The sequence below is a fragment of the Hylobates moloch genome, unplaced genomic scaffold (assembly GCF_009828535.3).
Source record: "Hylobates moloch isolate HMO894 unplaced genomic scaffold, HMol_V3 SCAFFOLD_17, whole genome shotgun sequence".
In the NCBI taxonomy this organism is placed as follows: Eukaryota; Metazoa; Chordata; class Mammalia; order Primates; family Hylobatidae; genus Hylobates; species Hylobates moloch.
Window position 1 is genome coordinate 60,415,701 of NW_026652292.1, and position 13,305 is coordinate 60,429,005.

The 13,305-nt window shown below is 42.1% G+C and overlaps 1 protein-coding gene across 2 annotated transcripts in view; it reads right to left on the reverse strand.

Annotated features, from left to right (window-relative positions):
• ANAPC4 (anaphase promoting complex subunit 4) overlaps positions 1–12,434 on the reverse strand; it is a 107,448-nt gene extending 95,014 nt beyond the window's left edge. For both annotated transcript variants that reach the window (XM_032135497.2, XM_032135494.2), the window contains exons 1-7: positions 12,352–12,434; positions 12,140–12,278; positions 9,225–9,330; positions 6,317–6,449; positions 762–836; positions 593–619; positions 454–498 (exon numbers count right to left, since the gene is read on the reverse strand). In XM_032135497.2, coding sequence (XP_031991388.1) covers positions 454–498; positions 593–619; positions 762–836; positions 6,317–6,449; positions 9,225–9,330; positions 12,140–12,268 — 515 coding nt within the window. In that variant the 5' untranslated portion in view covers positions 12,269–12,278; positions 12,352–12,434. The remainder of the gene's footprint in view (positions 1–453; positions 499–592; positions 620–761; positions 837–6,316; positions 6,450–9,224; positions 9,331–12,139; positions 12,279–12,351) is intronic.
• Positions 12,435–13,305: the final 871 nt, after the last annotated feature.

The following is a 13,305-nucleotide window of genomic DNA, read 5'->3' on the forward strand; positions in this document are numbered from 1 at the left end:
ATACAGAAATTACAAAGGCCTGGTGGCGGGCGCCTGTAGTCCCAGCTACTCTACTCGGGAGGCTGAGGCAGAAGAATCACTTGAACCAGGAAGGCGGAGGTTGCAGTGAGCCAAGATTGCACCACTGCACTCCAGCCTGGCAACAGAGCGAGATTCCATCTCAAAAAAAAAAAAAAAAATCAGCTGGGTGTGGTGGCACGTGCCTGTAGTCCCAGCTACTCGGAGGTTGAGACAGGAGAATCGCTTGTGCCTAGGAAGTAGAGGTTGTAGTGAGCCAATACCGCGCCACTGCACTCCAGCCTGGGTGACAGAGACTCTATCTCAAAAAGAAAACAAAAACAAAAAACAATGAAATAAAATGGCAAATAAAGGATTTGCTCTTAAAGCTTCTGAAAACTGCCTCAAATATGAAATAACTTTAAGAAATTAGACTTATTTATCTGTAAGATTTACCTGACGTCTCCCAAGAGCTTAATAATTTCATCAGAATTTTCTTCACTAAAATATAAAAATAAATTGGGTCATCTTTCAATTCTGTCTTCCAAATAATAACAGATTATCTTACTTGAAAACAAGAAAAGGTGTATCTTACCTAAATATTTTTGAGGTGTTGCTATAGCTAGAAGGAAATAGAGATTAAGGTAAAAAATACTCTTAGTAAAAATACATATTTTAAAATGCATGAGAAAATTGTCACAGTGTTAAAAGCAGAAGAAAGAGAAATCTGCAAGATTAATTTCAAAGAAACCAGTGATACATACTTTTTTGGCAGTGTAGGTAGTTTAGGTAAGAGAAGATTTGATTCATCCTCAGCATTATAAAATGATGTGAGAACACTAAAAAGGAAAAAATAAAAGCATTATAAAAACACCAAAGATTTTACTTCTCTTACCATTAAAAATGCTAATTTTTAAAAAAGATAAGGCTGGGCGTGGTGGCTCAAGTCCGTAATCCCAGCACTTTGGGAGGCCAAGGCGGGTGGATCACAAGGTCAGGAGATCGAGACCATCCTGGCTAACACGGTGAAACCCCGTCTCTACTAAAAATACAAAAAATTAGCCGGGCATGGTGGTGGGCGCCTGTAGTCCCATCTACTCGGGAGGCTGAGGCAGGAGAATGGCGTCAACCCGGGAGGCGGAGCTTGCAGTGAGCCGAGATTGTGCCACTGCACTCCAGTCAAGGTGACAGAGCAAGACTCCGTCTCAAAAAAAAGATACCCAGTTTTACAACATTATCAAGTAAATAGATGCCACAAATACTGTACAGTTGTAGTCAGTTTAACAGTCCCAAATGAGAAATTGAAAAGTAGGAAGTTCTTTGTTAATTTAGGGGAACAAAAAACATCAGCCTGCACACATTACATTTAGAGAAATGATATTAATAAACACTTTTCTTAACATATGAAATGCATTCATATGTACTCAGATACTGAGAATTTATGATTTCTTAACTCTCATTTAAGAACTCACACTAAACATGACTACTAAGAGTAATTTTAAAGAACACTGCAATTACACTATCTTTTATTTATGAGACAGGGTCTCACCCAGGCCAGAGTGCAGTGGTGTGATCATGGTTCACTGCAGCCTTCACCTTCTGAGCTAAAGCCATCATCCTGCCCCAGCCTCCTGAGTAGCTGGGACTACAGGTGCAAGCCACCACACCCAGCTAATATTTTTTATTTTTTTTGTAGAGATGGGGGTCTCACTATATTGCCCAGACTGGTCTGAAACTCCTGGTCTCAGGCAATCCTCCTGCCTCAGCCTCCCAAAGTGCTAGGATTATAGGCATGAACCACTATGCATGGCCTACTGTGTGATTTAATTATTGGTTCTATGATTTATATACACTTGTGGATTTGATAATCCAACAGGTATTTGAGACTACACCATGCCTTTTTGAAATAGTCTTATTTGCCCCCTTTTCCTTCTCAATTCTAACTCCAAATAAGGTTGGAAATAAATGAGTAAGCAAGTAAAAAAGTGGTGATTTAGCAAGTATTTTTCCTACTTTAACAAAAAGGAGCTGTCTTGAGAGACCCTGGAATCTCCACATAACATTTCTGAACTGTTAGTAGAAAGTATGTTGGGAATATACATAGCACATAACTGGGCTGGAATAGGAATTACATGATATGCTCTGACCCTCTAACCTTCTACAAATTCACATAACCATTTGTAATCCTTCATTATCTGATGATGGATTTATCACTCTGGTTTATCTACAGTGAATTTCAAACCCCAGGTCAAACCCTTGTTATCCAATTCTTTCAGGCTTCCCTTAGGAAAGCTGGCCATTAATATTCAGGATTTACAAATTCATTTGATATCAACTTAGTATAACTAAATTAGAAAGGAAAAGTTAATGGAAAGAAAATTATCATATTTCCCCAAAAAAGAAAAACAATTTTTGTTTCGGTATTAGCCAAACCCACTGATTCCTCCAGCCTTCTTCACTGCAACCCTGGTGTATTACTTGACTATACACACTAAGGCAGAATTATTTTTATGAAACAAGGAAACTATCAGGACCATGGACAAAGAAAAAACCTGTCCAGCATTAGAACAGAATGCTAAACTTAGCACTTTTCATACTCTAAGAATACTTACTGAGACACAAAAAAAGTGCCAGATGATATAAATCATGAAATGGAAATTAATATATGTATTAATTAATAAAACTTTAAAATTATTGATTGGCAAATTGAGGTTGTTTTCCATTTCACCATTTATCTCGTCTGGAGCTTTGTTTTTTGTGCCTCAGTAACTCTTTTTGGAGTATGAAATGACTAGAAAGAGGAGAAAACTCTTAGCTATTCAGGTTTACTGCTTCAACAAGAAAATACAGGCATATCTCCTTCAATTGTGCTTCCCTTCATCCTGCTTCCCAGACACTGCATTTTTCACAAATTAAAAGTTTGTGGCAACCCTGTGTCAAGCAAATCTATCAGCCAAGCGAATCTAATGGAGTCCTTTTTCCAGCAGCCATGTGCTCACGTTGTACTTCTGTGTCACATTTTGAAATATTTGCAATATTTGCAATATTACAATTTTTTTCATTATTATAATATTTGTTATGGTGATTTGAGGTCAGTAATCTTTGATGTTACTATTGTAATTGTTTTGTGGGTGCCACAAACCATGGCCATATAAAATGGTGAGCTTCGGCTGGGTGTGGTGGCTCATGCCTGTAATCCCAGAGCTTTGGGAGGCCAAGGAGGGCAAATCACTTGAGAGGAGTTCGAGACCAGCCTGGCCAACATGGTGAAACCTTGTCTCTACTAAAAATATAAAAATTAGCCGGGCATGGTGGCGCACACCTGTAATTCCAGTTACTCGGGTGGCTGAGGCAGGAGTATCACTTGAACACTGCAAGCAGAGGCTACAGTGAGCGGAGATTGCACCACTGCACTCTGGCCTGGGCGACAGAATGATAACTGTGTCTCAAAAAATAAATAAATAAGGCCAGGCACTGAGGCTTATGCCTGTAATCTCAGCACTTTGGGAGGCCAAAGCAGGCGGACTACCTGAGGTCGGGAGTTCAAGACCAGTCTGATCAACACGGAAAAACCCCATCTCTACTAAAAATACAAAATTAGCTGGGCGTGGTGGCGCATGCCTGTAATCCCAGCTACTCTCGAGGCTGAGGCAGGAGAATCACTTGAACCTGGGAGGTGGAGGTTGTGGTGAGCCAAGATGGCACCACTGCACTCCAGCCTGGGCAATAAGAGCGAAACTCCATCTCAAAAATAAATAACAAATAAATAAAAATAAATTTTAAAAAATGGAGAAATGTGAGTGTTCTGACTGCTCTATTTACTGGCCATTCCTTCTCTCCCTTCTTTTGCACAGGCCTCCCTACTCCTTGAGACACAACGATATTGAAACCAGACCAGTTAATATCCCTACAATGACCTCTAAGTGTTCAACTGTCTCACTTTAAATCAAAAGCTAGAAATGATTAGGCTTAGAGAGGAAGTCATGTCAAAAACCAAGATTAGGCCAAAAGCTAGGCTTCTTTTGCCAGTCCTCCAAGTTGTGAATTCAAAGGAAAAGTTCTTAAAGGAAATTAAAAGTGCTACTCCAGTAAATACAAAAATAATAAAAACGTGAAACAGCCTTAGTGCTGATACGGAGAAAGTGTTAGTGATCTGGACAGATGATCAAACCAGCCATAGCATTCTGTTAAGCCAAAGCCTAATCTAGAGTAAGGCCCCAACTCTCTTCAATTCCATGAAAGTGCTGAGAGGAAGCTGCAATAAGTTATACAGAACATCCAGCTAAATCACCGAAGAAAGTGGTTACATTCAACAACAGATTTTCAATGGAGAAGAACAGCCTTTTATTGGAAGATGCCATCGAGGGTTTTCTATTTATTTATTAAAACATATATACATATAGATATATATCTATATGTAGATATATGTATGTATTTTAAAGCCAGTGAAATATAGCACCATCTAGGACTTTCATAGCTAGAGAGGAGTCAATGCCTGGCTTCAAAGCTTCAAAGGATAAGCTGACTCTCTTGTTAGGGGTTAACATAGCTGGTAACTTTAAGTTGAATCCAAAACTCATTTACTGTTCTGAAAATCCTACAGTCCTTAACAATTATGCTAAATCTATCCCATCTGTGTTCTATAAATGGAATAACAAAGCCTAGATGACAGCATATCTCTTTACAGCATGGTTCACTAAATGTTTTAATCCACTGTTGAGGCTTACTGCTCTGAGAAAAGGTTCCTTTCAAAATATTACTGCTCATTCATGACTGGTCACCCAAGAGCTCTGACAGAGATATATAAGAATGTTGTTTTCGTGCCTATTAACACAAAAATCCATTCTGCATCATATGGGTCAAACGGTAATTTCAACTGTCAAGTCTTTTTTTTTTTTTTTTTTTGGAGACAGGTCACTCTGTCACCCAGGTTGGAGTGCAGTGGTCCAGTTACGGCTCACTGCGGCCTCAACCTCCTCAGGGTCAGGTGATACTGCCACCTCAGCCTCCTGAGCAGGTGGGACTATAGCTACCATGCCTGGCTAATTTTTAAGATAGGGTTTCACCATGTTGCCCAGGCTCGTCTTGAACTCCTGAGCTCAAGTGATCTGCCCACCTTGGCCTCCCAAAGTGCTGGGATTACAGACATGAGCTGCCGTGCCTGGCCACCTTTCAAGTCTTGTTATTTCAAAAAACATTTCATAAAGCTAGAGCTGACATAGACAGTGATCGCTCTGATGGATCTGGGCAAAGCAAACTGAAAACCTTCTAGAAAGGATTCACCATTCTGGATGTCATTAAGAACATTCATAATTCATGGGAAGAAGTCAAAATATCAACATTAACAGGAGTTTGGAAGAAGTTGATTCCAACCCTCATGGATGACTTTGAGGGGTTCAAGACTTCACTGGAGGAAGTAACTGCAGATCTGGTGGAAACAGCAAAAGAACTAGAATTAGAAGTGGAGCCTGAAGATGGGACTGAACTGCTGCAATCTCATGACGAAACTTGAACGGATAAGGAGCTGCTTCTTAGGGATGAGCAAAGAAAGTGCTTTGCTGAGATGGAATTTAGTCCTGGTAAACATGCTATGAGCAATGTTGACATGACAAAGGATTTAGAATATTCCATAAACTTAGTTGATAAAGCAGCAGTAGAGTTGGAGAGAGCTGACTTTAATTTTGAAAGAAGTTCTACCTTGGGTAAAATGCTATCAAACAGCATCTCATGCTACAAAGAAATCTTTCTTGAAAGAAAGAGTCAACTGATGTGACAAATTCCGCTGTTGTTGATGTTAAGAAATTGCCACAGCCACCTTAACCTTTGGCTGCCACCACCCTGATCAGTCAGCAGCTATCAGCACCAAGGCAAAATCCTCCACTTTCAGTGAGATCACAACTCACTAAAAGCTCAGATGATCGTTAGCATTTTTTAGCAATAAAGTATATTTTAATTAAGTTACATACTTAATTTTTTTAGACATGATGTCATTGCACATTTAAATGTACTATAGCATAGTATAAACATAACTTTTATATGCACTGAGAAACAAAAAATTCAAATGACTTGCTTTTATTGCAATGTTCAGTTTATTGCAGCGGTCTGGAACCAAGCCCACAGTATCTCTGAGGTATGCCTATAGATGTTTATCAGAAGGAAAAAAAATCTAAGAAAGCATTAAAAAATTTCATCTTGATAAACTGAGACCAAAATTTAAATGCAACGCACATACACTCAATACTCAGACACTCCTAAGTTTCCATTTCAAAAAATAAAAATCTCATGAATATCCTATGACTACATAAGTTTTTCTAATTACCTGCTTTCTACTGTCACTTCCATCCAATGCATACAGGAAACTGGAGCCTCCACAGAAAAAGAGTGTAAGCTCTCAGGTTTTTCTACATCACACAAAACAATTTTCTTGGTATCAGCAAGAGCAAAGGCCAAAACTAAAACAAGAAAAAACAATCAGAATAAATTAGTGTAACATTTGAGAAAAATAAATGGGTATTTCCCTTATTGCCCAGTTTTACTCTTTTAAGTGCATCTTCATCATGGCAATTTTTGACCTAAACATCCTTCAATATTTTAAAAACTAAAAAAAGAAATATTTGCATATATTGTAGTTACATTATTATCTAAGCTTATTTTCAAGAGCTCAAACTTCATAGATCTAATACTTTCTCACATATCACACTTAACATCTTACACATCAAAGTTTCCAGACTGAAACCCTGTTGTCAAGCAGAAAATACAAAGGAGGCTTCAACAAATAAACAATTATATCTTATCACATGTCTAAAAGGTAAGCAGTGATTCCATCTGCTTTGTTCTTGGAATGCTTTTTATTCCTCTTTTATGTTTCTAAACCATGGTGGGAAATGAGGCCATTAAACACACATAAATCTTCCTTTGAGTGTGGCTGAATTTTCTAGTATAGTTTCTCTACACAAGTCAGTATTTCTTCCTAATGTGCAATTTAAGAATTTAAGAATTTCCAAAAAGAGGGCAGTGAGTTTCACTGCATATCACCATCACATGCAACTTTGCCAGATGTGAACCAATCCCAGCCTTCTTTCTTAAAAACAATTTAAAACAAACTTGAAATGATCATTATCTAACAAAAAACATATTTTACTGTCCAAAAACATGAGACTTTTAAAAAATGAATAATACAACTACTTAAAAACATTTTAACGCACACTTTTGTGATTTATCTTTGAGATTCCATGTTTTTGAATGATTTAGTGCAAGATCTCATAACTTTACTTATAAAAGTCCTCTAATCTTACACATATTCTACATATACTCCAAGCAAAATGACTACAGAATGAGCATAGAATGTTTAAGACATTCCCAGAAATTCCATTTTGGGAGTTAATCTAAGGAGCTACTGGCAAAGTTCTTCCCAGCGTTCAGAATGTTTACACAGCATTGCTTATCAAAGCCAAAAACTGAAAACCATCTAAATAGCCACCAAAGGGGAACAGGCTTAGTAAATTACAATATATAAATATAGTGGGTTAGTACGCAATTAACATTAATGTGGTCAATCTATCCACACTGACATGGGAAAAAGTGAGTGGAGGGGGAAAAAAAGAAAAAGCTATACAACAAAATGGCATGCACCAAATAACCGTCTTTTGATAAAATTATATATAGATCTCTACATGTATGTATTTTATCGGGAAATATTGGAAAAGATGTTCACCAAAACAGAAACAACTGTCATCTCTAAGTGATCTGCTTTCAGGGATTTTTTTTTTGAGATGGAGTCTCACTCTTGTAGCCCACGCTGGAATGCAGTGGTGCGATATTGGCTCACTGCAAACTCCACCTCCCAGGTTCAAGCAATCCTCTGCCTCAGCCTCCCGAGAAGCTGGGATTACAGGTGCCTGCCACCACGCCTGGCTAATTTTTGTATTTTTAGTAGAGATGGGGTTTCACCATATTGGCCAGGCTGGTCTTGAACTCCTGACCTCATGATCCACCTACCTCGGCCTCCCAAAGTGCTGGGATTACAGGCGTGAGCCACCACGCCCTGCCTAGGGAATTTTTACGTACTTATTTATATTTATCTAGGGACAAAATTAAGCAATGAGGGCCAGGTGCAGTGGTTCACGCCTGTAATTCCCACACTGTGGTAGGCCAAGGTGGGCGAATCACTTGAGGCCAGGAGTTTGAGACCAGCCTGGCCAACACAGTGAAACCTTTTCTCTACCAAAAATCACAAAAATTAGCCAGGGATGAAGGTGCATGCCTGTAGTCTCAGTCACTCAGGAGGCTGAGGGAGAAGAATTGCTTGAACCTGGGAGGTGAAGGTTTCAGTGAGCCCAAGGTTGCAGTGAGCCGAGATCACACCGCTGCACTGCCCTCCAGCCTGGGCGACAGAGTGAGACACTGTCTTGGGGGAAAAAAAAAAAAAGCAATGAGGAGCACATATGTTACAAAAGCAATTCACTTTTTTTCTTAAAGTACCAATAAAATTTTTAAATACTTTATATCTACAGAAAAATTAAGAACAACACATATTTTACAAAAACAATTCACTTTTTTCTTAAAGTACCAATGATACAAATGAACTTTAAGCTGTAGGGTTTACAGCATTTTACTGTGCTGATTGTGTGTGTACAACAGTTCCAGTACGGACTGTCATTGTAAAAACATTACATGGAAAAGGAGAGTTCAGTCACCAGAGCCATAATAGGCTTTAACATAAGAGGGTACCAGAAGAAAGATCACACACGGAAATGGAAGGTATGGGGTCAAAGCTGATAGTCCCCCAGGTGAGGCAAACACACGTGCACCAAGGGAATATGAGCCACACATTTCATGCTAAAATATATTATGAAAGAAAAAGGCCATGGTGGCTTTGAACTAACTCACTGGCGAGTGGCAAGTGGTGCTTGGGCCAAATAATACAGGACAAGATGACAGTGGAAAGAACAAAACCAAAACATTTTGTATATTCCATCAGATTTCACTTCAGAGTTATCTTTGCCGAGAAGCCAGATTTATTTAAGAGATATCTTTGCCAAGAAACAAGATAGCAGAATTAATCTGAGTTCTATAAAAATATTTTAAGGCATTTTTTTAAAAAAAGTTCCCAAACTGACATTTATAATTCCAATGTATACTAAGAACAATAAATCCTTTCTGAAAATGGGCTTTACAGAATACTCTTTGTGAAAATAAAAACATATTTTTTGTAATATTATCATTACGTTTGCCGTCTGGTCTCCATGCCAGACACGTCACCTCCTTTCCTGTATTTTCATTTGGTGGAAAACTCCAAACTCGATGAAAACTTGCCAGTCGATGAAGTAAAACCTAAGACAAAGCAGATATAATGGCAAGAAATTAAAAATCCATTTCCAAAAATAAAATAAACCTAGATCCCTACTAAAAATTTTTTTAAATGACCATCTCTCATGTATACTTAGCTATCAGAAGAATAGAAAAAGACAACAGTGTCTGAATGAACACAAGGTATTTTAAAATAAATGGGTAAAACAAGGTCTAATCTAACCCTGTACCTAATCTTTTATGTCAACGGGAGACTTATCTTTTATAAAGAAGGCGGCTGTCCAAGGTGACAACCAAAAAAGAAATAAAAGAACACAAACACCACTAAAAAGGTAGCTAGCTGTAATACAGTCAAATTATACTAAGCTTGGAATTAGTCCACGTGGCACCTAGTTTCAGCTGTGTTACTCACTAGCCATGGATCTTAGACAAATCACTTAACCATTCTAATTCTCCATTTCCACATCAGTAAATTCCCACCTTGGAAGGTCAAAATGTTACCCAAGAGCTCTACGACTGCCCCTGTTGCAGCTTCTATACAACCATTGACAGTAAGGAAGAAAAGGCCTCACCACTGCACATGCTCCTCCAAGACCCCTCCCCATCTCCACACTCAGCTCAGTCACCACGACCCTGCCTTATCTCACAGCTCACAGCACCCTTCACTCCTGGTTACATCATCCCCTGGACTTGACCCTCTCTTTTCTGAAACCATTCCTGCCATTCCTTACTTCTGAAACTCTCTGTGCTTTCTGCAGCTCATGGTCAGGTGTCATCATGAAATTAATATCTTCATACTTTTCTCTGAAATGTGCTTCTCACCTGAGGACAACGCTTTCCTGCAGCCTTGCTAGGTAGTGACCATTTTGTATGCCACAGCCCCTGTACTGCTACTCTTGGGATAGGAGATGAAGTAGGTGTCTTCCCTGATGCTTGATGCCATTTCTTCTACTCTTGAAAATCTCCTAACTTTGAATCACAAGCAATCAGACCATACCACCCGATATCCATCTTAATTGCAGTCCTCTACAGACCCCTAGGCCATTCCCCTCATTCCTTGAAGATCTGGATACCTGGCTCGCTCATACCTTCTAACAACACACTCATCCTTGTTTTTGGTGATTTCAAGAGCTATGATGTCCTGGCTTTTCAGCTCTCAATTACCTCTCCTCCAGTGATCACATCTTCTACTGCACTCAGCCACTCCTAGGGTCACACCTCCGGCCTGGTCATTACCAACAACTGCAGGGCCACCAAAATCTCCATTTCAAACTTCCCACTTTCCATCCACCACCCCTCTTTCCAGGTCATCTCTACAACACTCAACTCCAATTCTTTGACCTCACCGGGATACAGTCTATTGATTCTACCACCTATTCACTGTCCCTCTCCCCACACATGCCTTCACTTCCGTCCTTCATCAGGTTAGAACCTAAAGTTCAGAAACACAATTACCCCCCTTGCACATAACTTCAACTCTCTTTCATCTTTCTCTTTCGTCATACTTGCAAAACGAAAATCCTGGTTAAACCCAACCATGCCTGCACCCACACAGCCAAACAGAACAGAGAGAGACACATACAACCTAATTCAACCAGTGTCTCTCAAATAATAACACCGATCTCGTGTGGGTCTTAACACTGACTGGCAATCCTATTAGGTTTCCCAAGTCCACCTGCCTTGCTAGCTTTTTCATACCTCTTCTTTCTCCTCAAACTTCCAATATATTCTTCTCCATCTTCACCCATAGACAATGCCCTTGCTTCTTCCTTCACTGAGAAAATGGATGTAACAGTGCCCTCTATCACGCCTACCCATCTGATTGCACGGATGTGCCTCCTGTCTACCTTCCCTCCTACTTCTGTGACTGTACCCAACCTGCTGCTCTCAAGAGCCACGACAGAGTTTCAAAGCATCCCGGCAGCGGAGGGAGACTAGCTAGATTCCATGGAGGGCCCTGAAAAATTAGACATCAATGCCCTAGCGACTGGATCATGGTAGATAACATGGTGCTGTAGTCTGCAGGGTGCTAAGATTTCCTTATCACCTAGTTTCCAAATTTGACTCTATACAACTCTCACATGGCCAGATAACTCTCAAGCCAGAGGCGGAAAGATGCACAGGTGAAGGTTTCCTTACAAAATGGCTGGCAGGTAGTAACTCTCAGCAGAAATTTGGGTACAACTGGTTTATACTCGATGAAGTTTTATGTGAACAAGAAATGCTGATAACACTCATGCACGTTCTGTCTGGAATCCAACGCATCCCTTCCTTGTCCAATTTAAAGGTATTTTTAGTGGAAGGTGGTTATCCAACCCGCAGTATAAAACGTGGACAAGAGAGGCCAGATTCTTAAATACATCCTGTGTGGCAGCTACATGCATGCACATTTGCAGCTGAAGTTTGACAATAACTCTTCCTTCTGCTATTAAAACGGTAAGCAAACTTAGGGCAGGGTCCCTGGATCTACCACTATGTCTAGCTCATGAGTGGCACGTCGTGGGCTTTTTTTAAAAGTTCATTTAACTAATAAACCAATGAGTGAAGAAGACTTGGGGAAGCAGGATTGCGTGACGGTGTTAAGCTGTGTGAAAACTGTTACTTTAGCCATAAAAGTACCGAAAATGGCACAGACATCACCTTTCGCATATATACTTAAAGTTTACTGCCGTCCTGGGAGGCAGGGGAGGGGTAGCAGGTGGCCAGCCATGTCTGCAGAAGGGGAAACTGAGGCGCCGGCCGCCTGTGGCCCGAATGAACAGGCTCGGGCTCGGTGTTCTTGGGCCCCCCGGGAGCAGACCCAACACAGGCGGGCTCCCGCCGGCTCACTCACCTCGCCCGCTGTGTTGGCCAAGGCAATGAGATCCCGCTTGGGCGACCAGACCAGGAAAATAATCTCCTGCGGGAGCTGCTTCTCTCCCACCACCCGGAAGGACGGGAAACAGGTCGGAAAACGCAACATGGGGACGGCCCTGCAACGACACCCCAGTCAGAGGCCGGCAAGAGCCCCCGGCTCTCCACGAGGAGCCCCGACCGCGCCTGTACCTGCAAGAGTCCCCACCGGCCAACTAACACTGCCCCAGCGGCCTCTCCCCTCCCTCTGCCGGCCCCGCGCCACAGCCTCCAGGCCGCCCCGCCCCGGCGCTGTCGCGCGCTCCAGGCACTTCCGGCGTCGGGACTGCCTCGCGAGAGGAGGAGGCGGGGCGGGGCGCGCACCGGGCTTGGCGGGGCTGAAAGCCAGACGGGGCGGACAGGGACGGGGCGCGGTGGGCGGGGCAGGGAGCAGCGAGGGGCGGATCGAGGTGGGGGGTAAGATGGGGCCCGTGGGCGGGGCAGGGAGCAGCGAGGGGGCGGAGCGAGGAAGGGTGGGGCACGTGGGCGGGGCAGGGAGCCCTGAGGGGCGCGGAGAGGGAGGGAGCCGCGCGCCGGAACCAGGTGCTCGTGGGACCGCTAGGCGCCGGGACCCGGAAGGGCCCGAGAAGGGCGGGGCGGACCCCTGCGGCCGCACGAAGGTCTTTTGGGAACGCGTGTGTGCACGTGTGTGGGCATGCTTGCACATCTTTCCTGTTTTCCCGGAAATTCGCTGCTGTGGGCAAAGGGACGGTAGGGGTTTATGGGGTAGGCTTCAGCGACAACGGGGAGATGAAAAAGAATGTGAACTTTAGGTCCTGATCAGCTGGAGCCTCCTCTGACAGTTACTAAGCAAGTAGTTCTCATGTCAGACCTGGTGGGTCAGTATAGAATTTTAAAAGTCCCCCTGTCCAAGCAGCACCCCAAACCAATTAGAAGAAAATTAACCCTGGATGGGCCCAGTAGTTACTAAAACTCTTCGGGTGATTCCAATTTGAAGAGGGAAGAGGCGCCTGCCCTAAAACCTCCCTAACAGGCAAATAATACTGTGACACCTCATCCCGTTTAACCCTCACAACTTATTGGTAGTTGCAGCCCCGTCATAACGAATAAAGGGTGTGGGCTCAGGGCCGGGCGCGGTGGCTCACG